The sequence below is a fragment of the Numenius arquata genome, chromosome 4, assembly GCF_964106895.1.
Source record: "Numenius arquata chromosome 4, bNumArq3.hap1.1, whole genome shotgun sequence".
Taxonomy (NCBI): Eukaryota; Metazoa; Chordata; class Aves; order Charadriiformes; family Scolopacidae; genus Numenius; species Numenius arquata.
The window spans coordinates 438,973-456,040 of record NC_133579.1 but is presented as its reverse complement, the minus strand read 5'-3'; the positions used below and the strand labels follow the sequence as shown (position 1 = coordinate 456,040).

The 17,068-nt window shown below is 50.8% G+C and overlaps 1 protein-coding gene across 1 annotated transcript; it reads left to right on the top strand.

Annotated features, from left to right (window-relative positions):
* Window positions 1-3,104: 3,104 nt before the first annotated feature.
* On the top strand, window positions 3,105-12,087 carry PKIA (cAMP-dependent protein kinase inhibitor alpha). The gene is made up of 2 exons (XM_074146548.1): window positions 3,105-3,276; window positions 9,694-12,087. Exons 1-2 carry the CDS (start codon window positions 3,126-3,128, stop codon window positions 9,771-9,773), a joined length of 231 nt encoding a protein of 76 aa, XP_074002649.1. The 5' UTR covers window positions 3,105-3,125; the 3' UTR covers window positions 9,774-12,087.
* Window positions 12,088-17,068: the final 4,981 nt, after the last annotated feature.

Below are 17,068 nucleotides of genomic sequence, written 5' to 3'. Positions count from 1 at the left end.
ACACAAGTCTCGGATACCCACATTCCTAAAGTTTTATGGAAGGAAGAAGCCGAGGAAAGGAACCCTGCCACCTGAAAACCCCCAGGGCTGTACTGCAAGCTCTAACCTGTGCTCAGGCAAAGTGATTTGGGGGGGAGGGAGCCAAAGCAGAGCTGGGGGGACCTCCGATGGGATATATCTTACAGCTGCCGAGGGATCCATCCTGCGTCAGCCTTGTGCTCACGGAAGGCTGTGCTTTGGTTGGAAGAAGTGAGGTGTGCAGCCTTGTTTCGGTCCCATACCCTGTCGCAGAGTACGGCCTTTGCTGCAACTCAAAAAGAAATTAAAAAAAAATAAATAATAAACAAAAAAGTACTAGAACTAGTGGGACTGTGACCACAATCTTTAATGCAGGAATGTCTGTTAATGCAAGTAGTTAGGAAATTCAAATTATGCTTCACAGAATTATTAGCCAATTCCACTCCTTCCACAGAGACTGAAGGAAAAAAGAAAGGGTTTTTGGAGTGAATGGTAATTCCTTAATGACTGGTTCAGTGAATAATTGCAGACTGCTGGGCATTGAGCCATTCACTGGAAGGGGAGCTCTTGGGTGATGTCAGTGGAGTGCCATATTTATGCAGTAATGTCTCAAGATAATGCCAATACAAAACAGAATGGTGTTTGACATTTAGGAGAAGACACAGGCAGGAAAACTTGGATGTGTTAATAAATGTATGTTTGGTAACATTCATTTTTGATCAGAATGTTGTTAGTAATGCCATATTGAGCCTATAGAAAATATACCTTTAAAATGAAGTTCTCCACGAGCACATTTTCCTTTCTAGCTTGTTTCATAGCTAAAATAAAACGAGCTTGAGATTTCCGCCAGTGCTCTCCGTGGCTTATGGGATGTTTCAAGAAGAATACAGTCTTAGAGAAGAGTGTTCTGTGGAGCGGGGTTTGTACGGTGCAGCCCTGCAGCCCCCTCCCTTGTCCTTCTCTGCCCACCCTCTTCCCCAGGCACTGAGAGGCAGCTTCCAAAGCAGCAAGAGGAGATGCTTTCCCGTGCTGTTTATTCTAGGCTAAAATGAGATGAGTGTCATGGCAGGAGCGATGGCTTTGGTGCCACACTAGTGACAGAACCCGAGCCTCTGCATCCATTGCGTTCGGGCTTTGCCCTCCCTCCCCACAGGCAGGAACAGACATCGCTCGTGTAGGTTACACTTAAAGTCTTTTATCTTCTGACCTTGCTGGGTGATACTCTGCAGTGAACAGGTCTGGCAAGGCTGGAAATTTATGCCGTTTTCTTACCTTATGGCAACTGTCCCGGCTGCTTCTCTTCCCCTTTGCACGTTACATGCTTTGTTAGTTTGTGGTGGTATTGGGTTTTTGGTTAGTTTAGGTTTTGGGGGCTTTTTTATTTGTTTGTTTGGATTGGGGTTTGGTTTTGGGTTTTTTTTAAGCAGTTTCCTGTTTCTTAGTGGTTGATCATGGGAGTAAAATTACCCTGTCAGCCCTTCAGCATTTGGCAGGGGACACCAAAGCCCGATAGCAACGCACTTCTTTTTAAGTCAGTCCGTCCTGCAGTGGCACTCGATACAGGTATATTAGAGTAAGTAAAATAGGGTGTGGAACCCTTTTCCGGCTGTGCAGACCCATGGTGTGTACCCCCCCGCAGCGCTGGCTGGGGCTGGGGGGGAGGGCGGAGGGGGTTTGTGCAGTTATTGGGAGCGGAAGGTGGGGAAGGGTCGGCCGATGGCTTCTCTGTGTCTATTTTTAAAATGAAAAGTGTTTATGAAAATGAGGTTTTTTTCTTTTTATTTAAAGAGAGAAAGCTGAATCTCGTGCTGCTGTTAGAGATGCCGTCAGGGGCTCTCCAGCCCCCAGCACCTCGGTGGGCACTGACTGTGGAGATGTGTGTCCTCTGCGGAGGTGACGTTGGGGATCCCTTGGTGACCAAAGCCTGAGCTGTCCCCGTGCGGGGACGGTGCTGCCGTGTCCCCTCCACGCAAACACCCCTCAGAAATTAAACTGGGGCTGGGGGTGCTGGGGCTGGCTAGCGGTTCCTTCCTCCGGACTACTGCTCTGGCAGAAGCCGGCCCCGGTTCCCGTCCAACACGAACCGTCAGGGAAGCCACACGTGAAGCAGGGCAGCCCAGCTCCCTGCAGAAAACCTTACAGATTGCAAGTGGGAGCTCTCTCTGTGATCAGCAAGAGAAAGTGCCTTCTCCACCCCCCTCCCCAGGCTCTGGTTACCATTATTTTACTAATTTTTTTTATAACGTATAGAATTGTAAGAGGTTGGGTCTATAGCGGATAGGGCAGATTCTCCAGCAGGGATGCAGATCTCTCTCTCACTGAGGTTGAACTGGGAGTTCCCTTGTGTGTTTGGCAGGTCTTACATTCACGCACATCGTCACGGTGTTCCGTAAGAACACGAGAAGTAATTCTTTTTGAAAGAAAAGGAGTTTCTGGGTTTATCTCCAGGTTCCCGAGCATAGTTTCTAAGCTGTGTTTAGAGTTTAGCTCTTCTCCTCGCTCTGTTGGCATGTCCCGGCTCCGTTTGGTGACTTTCCGGCGGTGCGCTCCCTTTGCTGCAGCTGCCGCAGGGAGAGATGAGGTGAGCTGGAGCGGTCTGTGCCCGGCGCCCCGACCCAGCCTGCTGCCAGAGGACGGCACACACCATAGCCGTGCCTGGGCGTCAGCATCAGCCGTTTGTTACTCCTTACACTCGGCTTTCTGTGCAGAAAAGAGCTTTCTGCCACCCCCTACCTACCTCCTACTTCCCAGCTAATATTAAAAGCAGAGACAGCTCTATAAAGAAATTATGTTGCTGAGGTCATTGCTTTTATAAAGTACTTACTAGCACTTTATGAAGTATGAAAAATGAAGTTGTTTAAAATACTGTTGAATAGAGATTGCATATAATCCACACACCTTTCTCACTTTCTCTTTCTTCTCCAGTTTCTCCAAATTTTGAGATTGAAGCGTCTCCTTTTGCTGCTTACTGCAGAGCCGATCTGCTCCATAAGGAGAACCCTCCAGTTCTCCTCTTCCCATTCCATAACATCATCTGGTTTTCTGGTGTTCTAAGCGTTGTTCTTGTTCCTCCGCTCCAGGTACTGCTATGTGGATATTTGTTAGCAATGACTGATGTGGAATCTACATATGCAGACTTTATTGCTTCGGGAAGAACGGGTAGAAGAAATGCGTTACATGACATCCTCGTGTCCTCTCCGGGTGGGAACTCCAGTGAACTAGCCTTAAAGTTATCAGAGCTTGACATCAACAAAGCGGGTGAGTACCTTTGGGGCTTTTATTATCTGTATTTAAAACCAAGGGTAGCACACCAAACGCACAGAACACGGTGTATGTGTGTGCGTTATTCCCTTGGCCCTCAGCAACAAAAGTAAGATGGGGGTTGCCTGCAGTATAACCCCCCCTTCCCATTGATGAAATCGGGGCTATTTGCAAGCACAGCAGATTACCGGAAAAAGGAAAATCATTCTGCAGTGAGCGCCGAGTGGCAGGGTCCACATCACGATGAATTTTACAGAAAATTGAGCATAAGGAAGAAAATAAGGAAGTCTTTATTGAAACCCAACTCTTAATAGCATGCTCTAAAGGAGACCTTTCTCGTTTGGAGCCTGTAGGAGAAGCCGCGTGTCTGCTTGAAGGTCATTGTGGAGATTGCTTTTGTTTCAGCTGCCGAGGGACAGAGTAATAGCAGCGCGTTGTTGTTTGCTTTGCTCGGGTCCCGCTTTCTGGGAAAATTGTCCCTTTCCCCTCCCTGCTGATGCTTTGTCTGTCTTTTGAGGTGATCAGTACTAACGCAATCCCCAACCTCACCTCACCACTAATGTTACCAGCGTTTCATCTGGGTGCGTGCCCGCAGTTGAGAGGCAGGAGGGACCGTGTGCGGTGAAGGCCATACATTAAATAAATATAGTAACCTGGCTGTGTCATTATTGGCGTGTTACGTGGGTGGGGGTTAACCAATGGATCGTGCAGATACTTGAAAGCCCTTTTCGGATCTTAGAAAAGAGGCCTCATGCTTGTTTTAATAACACTCTTTGTCACGTGCTTCTCTGCGAGACACCGGCCAGGGCTCTGGGGGCAGCCTCGTCCCTGGGAAAGGGGACATGGCAGCCTGACGTCTCGGGGGGCAGTGCTGTTTGGATGGGGGGGGACCTTTTCTTGGCTTTCAGACTAATGTACATCCTTAGTCATTCCTTCTGCAGCTGCCAGTCTGGGGCCTGTAGCTTCTAGATACACGCAGCTCTAGCTGGGCAGGGCCTTTCGTTTTTTTTCTATTTGAAAAGACAAGCTTGATTAGTCTGTGTGTAGGTGTGTCTACTTATTTTAATGTGGGGATACGTGCAAAATGTTGGAAAAATAGAAAGTAGGTGGCATTTGAAATGCATAATACCAGCCTTCCTGCTTGCTTTAATTTTTTTTCGGTCTCAAATTTACATTTATCAAAATTGATGTATCAAATCTTTGGTCTTGTCCATTTAGAAGATATAAGCGATCCCTGTTTTGAAGTGAAGCTGCTGGAGCAATCGTGAGCCAGAACTGTGTTCCTTTGTGGGTTACAGAAACCTGACTTAGTGCCTGTAGTGTATGTTGGTGTGCATGTGGTACATGCAGTTAGCTCTGTAGTGATGAGAACGGTTTAAATAACTGTTAGCCTAATTTTAATACAAAATTCAGCAGTCTGGTTTTTCTTGCAGGCTTTTTTTGCAGCTTAGGTAACCTAATCATTGCAGCAAAGTGTGTGCAGCTGCTCAGGAACCTGCCTGAGGGAGCAGATGCAGAACTGCCTGCAGGCTTCTGCAGCGGGCTCTGCACTTTGAATGGCATACAATGAAAATAAAGCTAAACTTAGTATTATTAGTACACTTAGATGCCGATAAAAGCCTCCAGACCACAAATATTGGAAAATGCATTGTATTGTCATTCATACAAGTATTAGTGTGTCATCCAGCATGTCTTTCCCAACCAAGGAGAGGCTCAAAAATACATTGCACCCCACATCCCAGATCAGACTGTCCCAGTGCTCGCCGGGGGGGATGTACATCCCACCGGACAGGATTCTGGGAAGAACACAGGCGTGGGGGTTACATCTGGTTGCTGTCAAGGTGTGTGTCAAACCATTTATGCTACATCTTACCTGGTTATGCAAATACAGACATACAGGTTTGATTCTTTTATCCTTATGACAGCGGTACGCGTTTGCGTGCGATAGTGCAATCCATTTGCTCTCAGCTGCAGGGAGCAACGGCAGAGTAGGGTAATGCAGGTTTAAAAAAAAAAAAAGGTTATTATAAACCCTATGTAAATGAAGCCACCCAAGCATATTTAGTGCACTCGCTTTGCAAAGCCTGTAGATATGTTTCTAGGAACAGCTTTGAGCAGCACTAGGCAGGGAGGCTTCGGTCAAGCCCACAACAGACAACCAAGAGTTTACTGCATAATTATTTAGAATACATATAATTCCTGTGTAGTACTCTCCCTTCAAAACAACTGTCCCAGTGTTCTGTGTCCATGATAAGCTAACAGCCTGCAAAGAGCTGTGGAAAGGACATATTTGCCAGATTTCAAAATAGAGGTTTCAGGTATCGGGCAAGCGAAAGCCCAGGCAGAACTAAATCTAGCCAGGGACATAAAAAACAATAAGAAAAGCTTCTACATATATGTCAGGGACAAAGGCAAGACTAGGGAAGTTGTGGGCCCAATCCGGAAGGAAACGGGAGATCTGGCCTCCCAGGATATGGACAAGGCTGAGCTACTGAACAACTTTTTTGCCTCAGTGTTCACCAGCAAGGGCTCTAACTACAGTGCCCAAGTCACGGAAGGCAAAAACAAGGGCTCTGCAAATGAACTGCCCACAGTAGGAGAAGATCAGGTTCGAGACCTATTAAGGAACCTGAAGGTGCATAAGTCCATGGGACCTGATGAAATCCACCCACGGGTCCTGAGGGAGCTGGCGGACAAAGTTGCTAAGCCGCTTTCCATCATATTTGAGAAATCGTGGCAATCTGGCAAAGTTCCCGCTGACTGGAAAAAGGGGAACATAACCCCAATATTCAAAAAAAGGAAAAAAGGAAGACCCAGGGAACTATAGGCCAGTCAGCTTCACCTCTGTGCCTGGCAAGATCATGGAGCAGATCCTCCTGGAATCTCTGCTAAGGCACATGGAAAATAAAGAGGTGATTGGAGACAGCCAGCATGGCTTCACCAAGGGCAACTCGTGCCTGACAAATTTGGTGGCCTTTTACGATACTGCCACAGGCTTGGTGGACAAGGGCAGAGCAACAGACGTCACCTACCTGGACTTATGCAAAGCGTTTGACACTGTCCCGCATGACATCCTGGTCTCAAAATTGGAAAGTCATGGCTTCGATGGATGGACCACTCGGTGGATCAGGAACTGGCTGAATGGCCGCACTCAAAGGGTTGTGGTCAACGGTTCAATGTCCAATTGGTGGCCAGTGACGAGTGGAGTTCCTCAGGGGTCGGTACTGGGACCGGTGCTGTTCAACATCTTTGTCGGAGACATGGACAATGGGATAGAGTGCACCCTCAGCAAGTTTGCCGACGACACCAAGCTCGGTGGCGCGGTCGACACGCTGGAGGGAAGGGATGCCATCCAGAGGGACCTGGACAGGCTTGAGAGGTGGGCTCGTGCAAATCGCATCAAGTTCAGCCAGGCCAAGAGCAGGGTCCTGCACCTGGGACGTGGCAATCCCAGGCACAAATACAGGTTGGGCGGAGAATGGCTGGAGAGAAGCCCTGAGGAGAAGGACTTGGAGGTGTTGGTGGATGAGAAGCTCAACGTGACCTGGCAATGTGCACTGGCAGCCCAGAAAGCCAACCGCATCCTGGGCTGCATCAAGAGAAGTGTGGCCAGCAGGTCGCGGGAGGTGATTCTACCCGCCTCTACTCTGCGCTCGTGAGACCCCACCTGGGATACTGTGTCCAGCTTTGGAGTCCTCAGCACAGGAAGGACGTGGACCTGTTGGAATGGGTCCAGCGGAGGGCCACGAAGATGATCAGAGGGATGGAGCACCTCCCCTATGAAGACAGGCTGAGAGAGCTGGGGTTGTTCAGCCTGGAGAAGAGAAGGCTCCGGGGAGACCTCATAGCAGCCTTCCAATATCTGAAGGGAGCCTACAGGAGAGCTGGAGAGGGACTCTTTGTCAGGAGATGTAGTGACAGGACAAGGGGCAATGGTTTTAAATTGGAAGAGGGGAGATTCAGACTAGATATTAGGAGGAAATTCTTTACCGTGAGGGTGGTGAGGCACTGGAACAGGTTGCCCGGGGAAGCTGTGGATGCCCCATCCCTGGAAGTGTTTAAGGCCAGGCTGGATGGGGCTTTGAGCAACCTGCTCTAGTGGAGGCGTCCCTGCCCAAGGCAGGGGGGCTGCAACACGATGATCTTGAAGGTCCCTTCCAATTCTAACCATTCTGTGATTCTGTGGTTCTGCTCTGTGGCAAGGCATTTCATCCCAGGTCAGTAAAAGCAACCCTGTGTGCATCTGGTAAGTAGGGAAGTGCCGCAGACATCACAGGAGAGAAGGCAAAAGGAAGCCGTTGGCAGGGAAATCGGGAGGTAGCTCACCCGCTCAGCGCTCCCTCAAGGGAGCCAGTGCAATTCCGAGAAACTTTATGGTCAGTCCATCTTACAGGAGAAAGACCAGTGAAGAACAAGGACCAGTCTCATCTCTAAACCAAAGAGCTGGGCATACAGGTGTCTGCGGATACGCCACGGAACACAAATCCAGTGCAGAAGTGGAGAGGAGACTTCTTGTGAACGTGGCAGTGTCCGACCATCCCGGCCATCTGCAGTAAACTCACACGGAGCTGGGAATGCTGCCGGAGTCTCAGCTCTGAAGAGTCGGTAGCCATCGCGTTCCCAAGGAAGGACAGTGCAGGGGTGTGCCTGGCCAACGCGGGGCCCCTGGAACCCAGGGCGCAGCTATTTCCTGCCGGTGTTGGAAGGCCCTGGGCAGAGAGCGCTGCCAGCAGCGAGGCAGAGGCCGTGGTACCAAGGCAGCTCGTTTTTATAGAGAGCTGAGAAAAATCTTTTAAGAAGTGGTATTTTAGAACCTTTGTGCTCTTTCTCTGACTGTGCTCTGTGTTCAACACTTAGGTAGTGAAGTGTTTGGACTTTGTGTCCGGGGTGATTTTTCTTTTAAAAACAAATACCTTGCAAGGCTTTTTCTCTCTTAAGTTTTGTCAGATTTGTTTGTTTTGTTTTTAAATAGGAATTCTTTCAGGAAGCATGGCTTGCCCAGATAGCATGAGGGATATTAAGACTCCCTAGTAGTCACAATGAATGGGGTACAGAGCAGGCAAAAAATGAATTACAGAAATCAGATTCCACTCGTCTGGATTTTGCAGTGTGGGAACCGAGGCAGGAGGCTTTGCAGAAAGTGGCCAGAGAACTTAGGCCAAAAGGGTTTCTGTCCCATAGGAAATAGTCGTGTGAGATCCATCCCGACGGAATCCTCGGTAACGTGGGAGATAAGACTGGGAAATAACGAGTTTTCTGAGACAGTGCCTCGCACAACAAGTTCTTATTTATTACTCAACCCATAATGAGCAGAACAAACCTCGCTGTTTAACAGGTTAATCAGCCTTTCGTACACCTTTTCATCAGGCCGAATTTGGTAATTACCAGTGCTCTCTGCAATGCAAAGAGCTTTTTTTCGCCATTAGCGATGTGCCATTTCTTCGGTATAGAAAAGAGAAGGTGTTTATGGTGCTTATTTCTATAAACAGAACTAAAGCTGCAGATGTACAGTGTGATTTGCAGTGGGGAAACAGTGACTATCCGTACTGAGAACCCTGCCTTTATTCTAAAGGCCCGTAGATTAGAGGCACTAGTACCTCTGCTTAGACCTCGGTACGGCTCAGTCCGTGGAATGGTTAACTACTGGATGGAGCCGGTTCCGTACAAATTACTCGGAATCCTGGCAAGATACAAGAGGCGACTTCCATCTTACCATTATTCCTTACCGTGTACCTGTAGCTAATTAGGGCAGCGTGCAGGGACTTCTGTCTGTCCCGCGCTCAGCTGCCGGCTCTCTGACCCCGCCAGGCCTGGAGCTGTTGGGGGAATCCAGCATTTGCATGTGCCTGCTGACGGCCCGCGGTCACTGCCCTTCTCGGCCTTCCTCAGGCGGGGGAGAGCTGCCTTACACCGTGCCCCACGAGGTGTTCCCCGAGCCGCAGAGGCCGGCCGTGGGACAGCCGGACCCGACACCATGGCTGTGGTACGGAAAATGGGCGCACGGAACCAGCACAGCCTTAACAAACTGTTGCTTTGATCGAAGGTGCAGCTCTTTGTAGCGAGCTCTGTTCAGGCTCAGTGCAACGAGGCTTTTTATCTTACGCTGTCATAGTATCACAGTGAATAAATTGTCAAAGATACCCTACTATTTCTGTTGAATTCTTTCACTTCTAGCTACTTTATGTCTATACTTAAAATGGTGGTGGTGGTTGCAGGTGTTTGGCTTTGAAGGTGTCTCTTGAGGTGCAAAGTAGGGCTCTCTTAGTAGTAAAAGGTTTCCTATTTAATGCGCGATTTCCGTTCCGGTTTCTTTTTCCTTTGCTTTTGACACGGGTGGATGGACAGTTGGGGTTGTGGGAGCAAACCCCCTTTGTTTCGGGGTGGATTCACTCATCCTGCTCTTGTCTGTTGCAGAGGGAGAAGGAGATGCGCAGCGCAAGCCCAGCGAGCAGAGCGGGGAGGCGCAGGGGGAGGCAGCCAAGCAGGAGAGCTGACGGCCGGCCCTGAGCGCCACCGTCCAGCCCGCGGGGACCGCTCCGTGCCCCTGAGCGAGCCGGGGGGAAGCACCCGCACGTGTCCTCGCTGCTGGAACCCCCGACGCAGCGCTAGCCATGGGGGCGGGAGCTGCGGCGGGAGCCAGGATGCCCTCTACCTCTGTCATCGGCAACGGCTGAACACGTAGAGACCCTTTGGGATGGCGTCACGGATCCCCTCCTGATGGCTACTTGATGGGAACGCTTTTAGAAAGCAGAACAGGTAAATCGTGTAGCAAATGGCCTGTGAGACGCCGGAGGATGTAGTTGTGTATCTTAAGAGAAGGCTCGTGTGATCCTCAGAGTTTAAGGTTCTCTGGCCAGAGTGTTCTCCCATGAAAGGACTGTAAGGAAAGCACTGTTTTTAGAACTCTGCCTGTTTTACAGCTCTGTTACTTACAACGGGGTTTGTATTGTCCCACTCCAGCGCTCCACACTGCCCCTTCTCGACTGCTTCTGAAGAATAGTTCTGGTACTGTGAATTTTTCTACCGCGCGTTTTGAAAGGGCTGGTTTTTTGCATAATGTGGTGATGTGCACACGATAGATTTACAACGTCAACCGCTAAATTGATTATGCCTAAACCTAACTGACTCAGCAACACCCTAATTTGTTACTAGATGAGCCTTCAAAACGATGTTAATGTGAATACTTGGGCGTGTTTTGTGTCCTTGGTAGGGTTCTGCCACTTGCCTGTAGTTAGTTGCGTATCAGAGACTCAAATTGAATCTTTTACGTTATTCTTCCCCATTTTTCTAATTTTGCTCCCAATTTCTTAATCTTTCTCTGAGATATTTTTTTAAAATGTTAGTCCAAGTATTTTATTGTTACGGTAGTTTTAAGAAAGCATTTATAACCTTACATGGGTTAAAATTCAAACAAATCCCGTGGTGCTAGAGGTGTTGCTGGTTCACGTTGTTGAGGACGGGCCTCGTTTGCCCCCGGCAGGGCAGCTGGCGTGGGTCAGTGCCACGTGTGTGCCCTGGAAGGAGGTTTGGGTGGCGGGAGGGTCCCGCTGGTGGGTCGTGGGCCAGGTCCAGCCAGGGGGGCTGGTTTTCCCATGTCTCGCCGTGTCCCCAGCGGCTGGGGCTGCTGGGTTGGCACAGCCAGGAGCCCGTTGCTGATGCCACAGCCTGGCGCCTCCCGGCGGGACGTTGGGAGGGACGTGGGACTTGGCATCTCGCACCTGAAGGACGGGGCTGTTCCAAAACAACCGTCCAACCCGGGCCCTCGCTGGAACAGCGGGATGGCTTGTGCGTCCATTAGTCACCAGTAGCCCTGCCGGGTGAGTTCCTTGCCCCATCCCGCCCCCCACTCCAGGCTGGACCCTGCAGAGCCCCCCCGTGCCCGCGGGGCGTGACTGGCCCTAGCCCACGGCAGTCACGTCAGCACCCATCACACAGCCAGGAGAGCCCTTTGCTTTTATTAACGGGAGGTGAGGTCACTTTCTTTATATATAGTATATATAGTATATATATTTTTGTGTTGTTGTTGGTTTCAAATGTTATGCACTTTTTAATGTTTGTAAACTTTTACTAATGAATAGTGTGATTGCTTCCTGGATATATTAATCATCAGTTAAGGAAACATCTTTGTGGCCACAGCTGTTTGTTTCTACCATATGTATCATAGTACTTGTCACCTGGAATTTTTTTGTGAGATGTGTGGAGAAAAAAACCCCCACTTCTGATGAGTATTACGAGCTCATTTATTAGTGTTAATAAAACCCAAGGCAGCAGTATGCTTGTGGCTCCTTAGTGGAATATTAACTCTCCCCCTTCATTGTTTGGAAGCGGAATGCCTTGCTGTCTCACTAGCTGTCAGAAGCCCTGTCCTACTGGTAACAGAGGTATCCATTTGCTTTGAAAATACTATTACCCTTAAACTAATTATTTATTCATTTGTTTCACTCGTGTTCCTTTCACAGTTAACACCTTATTATTGATCTGTTTGTAGTTTTCCCCCCTCGCTCTTCCATCAGGCCTTCAAGCTGAAACGGGTGCCCCTTTGCCAGGGACTAGTTACTGTCACCGCCGCACAGCCACCAGGAGGGAAGCAGATTCTAGGGCTTTTTATAGTGTCACTTTATTGATGATCCACGAAGCATCATCAATAAAATGTTGCGGAAAAAGGCATTAGTGGAATAAGTAATCACAGTACATTAAAGCGTTGGGTTTCCTTATTTTCCTTCAGAGCTTTTCTTTATTTCGATACATTTTCCTCCTCCTTAATTCTTCTGTGTTGTGAAATAAAACTCATTTCAGCCTTTCCTCTCTATTTTGTACCTGTTTCTTCTATTTCTCCTCTTGTTTTCTTTTGTTTTTAAAGCGGTTACGGAGGCCTCTGCTGGTTTTTGACCCCGTCTGCGTGTGGTGGAGCACGGCGCTGCTCGTTTTAGCCGGTTGAAGGGCTGTGTGTGTTCCTCCTTGCCCAGAAGCGCGGGCGCTGCTGTCTCACCCCAGCGCTGCCGGCGCTCCGCGTCCGGGGGGTCTCTGTAGCCCCTCAGAGCAGCCTGACCTCAGGTGAACGGGGGGTTCCTCTGTGCCACGGCGCAGCGCTCTGCCGTGGGTTCTCTTACTGCCCGGGCAGCTACGGCAGAGCTGGGTCAGGGCTCGTCACACCTTCGCTGCCGTGTAGCTGCGTCCCCTGACAGGGACAGGCGGCAGTCGGGCTGTAACTGGGGCGTTTGTTCTCAGCGAGCCTGACGCTCTGCTGTCCGGCCCAGTGTCTGCTTTAGATTTCACTGTTCTCAGGATAGGCAAAATGTTTAAATGTTCGTTTATTCCAGGATTATTTTAGAAAAATCTCTCCAAGAACTCCATAAACTCAGCAAAGTTGGGTCTGGACTGTGGGCTCAATCGAACACCCCTTGAAGGTTCGGTGGTTTTGGTGGCGGTGGGTTTTTGTTTGTTTTGCCGTCTCTTTAGTTGCGTGTTTCCAGAGCTTCCCTCGCCCTGCCAGCCCCAGCCCTTCAGAAGGCAGTCTCTGCACTCCTGTCCCGGTCGCCCCTAACGAAGCCTAGGGCTGCGTTTGCCAGCCTCGCGCTCCCAGGGGGTAGATTCTCCATTTCCCTCAAACACAAAGAATATAGAGCTAGAACCGGTGGGGATATTGGCGTTTCTTTCTTCCGCTTATTTCCATTAACGTTGTCCGTGTGCTTCAGAAAGCTGCTACGAACAGACAGCAGCGAGTGTGCGCATCCCATCATTTCATCAAACGCTCGGTTTAAGACAGAAGTTCGCCATGACCTTCCAAACAACAATTATTAAATAAATATGGAAAAAAAAGTCTCTACCTGCTGCTTGTCCCTGCTATTTCCCTTGCCGTGTTTTTTCCACAATTTTGAAGTGGGAAGAATTGCATCCCGGTACGAGTGGCAGGTCCCGAGAGCTTAAATTCCACGGAAAGGGGTAACCGGGCGCGCAGAGGGAGGGAGCGCGGGAGGCGGCCGTGCTGGGACCCGTGCGGCACCAACACCTCCCGCAGCCCCAGCGCGGGTCCCAGCACCCTGAGGGTTTACGGTTTGTTCCAGGATCGGTGAAGGGGCTGCAAAGGCAGGAGGCAGAGCTGCTGGAGAGGCTGGGAGCGCTCACCGACCCTCAGGTGCGGGACGGTTTCCCGCACCCCAGCGGGGTTCCCTGTTAAACTGCTGTGCTTGTGCCCTGACTCGTTCCTTGGCTTTGCTCTGCCTCCCCTCCGGCCGCCTCGCTTTCTGTCCCCGGCTCCCGCCTGTCGATAACGCCCTGGAGATGCACTGGTAGGGAGCGCGCTGTGGCGTTCCCTGGGCGTCTGGCCGACTGAAGTCTTGGAGGGGAAAGGCTGTTTCTCTTGGTCCGTTCAGTCAATGGCAGAGGGGAATGCGCTCGGGAGCTGTGGGAGGAGGGAAGCCGTGGGGCCGGGGGAAGGCGTGAGCTGAGACAGGCCCCCGGCAGCAGGAGGGGTCTGGTGGTGAGGCAGGGGGCAGAGCAGGACGCGGCTGAATTGTCCCATGGGGTGATGCCTTGGCTTCGGACCCAGCTGCAGGTTTCCAGCAGTGCTCTGGAGCAGAGGCACAAACCTGGCCCTTACCCTTGAGACAAACGGGAATCACCAGGTTGTGATGACAGAAGGAGACCCATAGTGAGGTAACAGCTCGGGTACAGGGACGGTACCTGTCTGCTGCTTTAACCCTCCCCCTTACCAGCAGAAGAGGGTGTACGTGACTCCCGGGGCCAGGGACTGCTCAGCAGCGTCCTGGGGCTGCCGTCACCCGGGGGAATCCAGTAACTGCCCTTGGAGGAGACCGAGCCGGTGCTTCGGTGGAAGGGTGTTACAGCCCAATACGAAAGAGGAAGACTACGGGTACATGTGGGGGGAAAGGGGCTGGGGTGGGGGCAGGCTTGCAGCCTGAAAATCATCCTTGGTGAAACGTGACTACTAAATTAGATTGGGCAAACTCGCAGATCTCATAGTGCCTGAAGGAGTTTCCCCGTGACCCACACAACACGCCGTCCTATTTAGAAACCTTCTCCAGGCGAATGATTCCTCCTCGAGGGCGTCACCCGCTTCATCAAAGCACACGCTGGTTGCAAGGTGCCAGGGGGAGCAGAAACGCTGGATCTGACCTTACGGCCGGGACAACAGCCTCGGGGCAGCGCCCCCCTCGCCTCACAGCGGCTGCAGGTTGTGCTCGTGGCTCTTGTCACACACCGAGCCGTAACGGGCCGGGAACGGGGTTTTCGGGAGACTCCGTGGAACACACCTGAGCCGGGCCGTCTATCATCAGGCAGGGCCGGGCGTATTTTATCAACTAATTATTTCTTCCTTCCGGTGTTCAAACGAAATCAGATTCCCTCTTCGCTCTGATGCGTGCGTCCGAGCATCCCTGTGGTAATAAACAGGGCACCGCTTCGGGCTGGAGAGCGGGGATGTCTTGTAGCCGTTCCTCGTGTCCTGTGGGTCACTGTGAGTCCGTACGTACTTTATACCCACGTCGACACTGAAAATACACCAGGTACTTTCCAATTAAATATCACGCTCCAAATGGGAATATGCAGCATAAAAATACCGTGTGATATTTAGCTTTCGGTAGTCTGCGCTCGTCCCTTCTTGCTAATCCTGGAAGTTACACCCAAGTGCAAATAGGACACGACCGTGTGTTCCAGTAGAGGATGCGGGTTTCCGCAGCTCCTGCGTGATCCTGCAATGCAGGCAAAGTGCAGCCCCTGAAACACCTCCCTACAGTCGTCATTTCCCTGGCAACGGCCTGGTATCCCCCATCCCTTACTCCCTGGGCTGCGGAGCGGGGCATGCTGCAGGGGGGGCGGCTGGGGGGAGTCACGGGTCTTTTCCGTGACTGTAATTCTTCTCATCCAGGGAAAGAATGAGGAACTCTCCCTGGACACAAGCACAACGTCCTCATTTGTCGGGAAGGGCAAACACCAAGGCTCTGTGATGCTGCTGCAGTAACTGCCGTGGCTGTGGGGGTGGTGTAGAGCCCTCCCCCAGAAACACAGACACGCAAAGTAAGGGAGAGCGAGCGCAGGGACACCGCCTGGTGGCACCTCCTGGTGGCATCCTTCTCAACAGAAGGATTAGAGCTGTAACCGGCCTGTAGAGACAAAGGTCCAAGGAGCCGCGGTGGGTTGGGGTCATTGAGGTGCTGAGAAATTCCTTTGGAAATCGTGAGGCAAAGGATCATCAGTGCATCTCGTACGTGATTGAATATGGCCTTGGCTTTTCTCCTGTCTCTCATACGTGTCAGAAAGCTTTTCTTCTGCAGATTACCGACACCGTGCAGGAATCGGAGCCCTGCCACCCCTTCCACCCCACCCCCAGACCGTGTCCTGCTGCTGACACCGTCACACCGAGCCTTTGGATTTCTCTTTCTTCAACGAAATGTAACTTTTCAACATGTTTTTCCCAAAGGCCAGAAGAGTCCCGAGACAGGATGTTAATCTCAGGTGCCGAAAACAGATCAGACACTTAAAAAATTCTCAGGGAGAACCTTCTTCACCAGCACTGGTGCCTGGTAGATACGTACAGCTAAAAAGACGGAAGTTTTCTGCCGTCTGCCGTCCAACGCAGCTCTCTAGGGCATCACTCAATCCGCTTGTTCTTGCTGCTTCTCTCTCTGCTTCAGTGTTCATTCTGCCGCCTTTCAAGAAGGTTTGGCAGGTGTTAGAAGCTCTGGAAAAGTCCCCACTCAAAAATACTTGTCTTTCTAAAGGCAACACTTGCCAACATAAAGGATTGCCCGCTGCCCTCCACCCCATAGCCTTTGGGTCACAGGGAACCCATGCTGCCACAGCGCGGGGGAGTGAACCCGGTTCCTGCCTTCTTTCCTGATGCCTGGGGGGTGACCCAGTGCCGCGGCGGGTTCCAGTTCACATCAGCAAACGCCTCCTTGCGCTGTCTATCATGGGTTCTGTTCCTTCTTCAAAGTCGAGTCTTTGGTTTTGGAGCAGGCATTTTTAGGATCATGAAGCAGTTCTGCGTGAGACAAAGCCCCGGGGAAACCACAGTCCCTGCAGAGCAGCCTGGCTGCGCTTCCACCGAGGGGGGGCCCACAGACAGCTGTAATACTGTGCATTATGACAGTGGTGGTAAGCTCGTCTGCAGTGGTGCTCCCAAACATAGCAAAAGCGTTATGCCTGTATCGCTGAAACCCCAGAAATTGCTATTTAACCATTCCAGACCCAGCGCTGCCGGTGCCCAGCTCTCCCCAGCGCAGTTCCTGACGCGCCGCTGGGCATGGAGCCGCTGCACACCGTGTCCGGGTTCTGCTGCTTCTGCTGGGAACACCTTCTTCCCTAAACCTTCCCTGGTGCTGGAAGCTGAAAATGATAAATCTCCCTGATGAAAGCCGTGTACGATCCTGATATATATGTATATACGTGTGTATATATATCTGTGTATGTGAATGTTCGAGGACTGGAAGAAAATAGGCAGCCTTTCCTTTCTTTGCTGTGCCTTGTGCTCGTTACTGGCCTGTGAGAGTCAAAGCAAAGCAAGTTCCCATGTTTAATATTACACAAAAATCCACGCCCTTTACTAAATCGCATTCTTTCCTGAATTTTGCCCGTACAGTATCTGATGTTGATGTCAGCTCCGTGTATTGTCACCGTATTGCCCTGCAAACGCTGTTGTTCCAAACGACAAAGTACCTCTTTTACTCTGCCGAGGCGGTTTTACCACCAGTTCTGCTGATGCAGAGCCCGTGCACAGATGCCCTCAACACCCCGCTTCCATGGGCGTTTGGGGCGCAGGAGCCCCCCT

Coding starts and splice junctions, on each gene's coding strand:
- PKIA (XM_074146548.1), top strand. CDS start 3,126: ATGACTGATGTGGAATCTACATATGCAGACTTTATTGCTTCGGGAAGA. Junction 3,277..9,693: donor GCTTGACATCAACAAAGCGG/GTGAGTACCTTT, acceptor TGTCTGTTGCAG/AGGGAGAAGGAGATGCGCAG.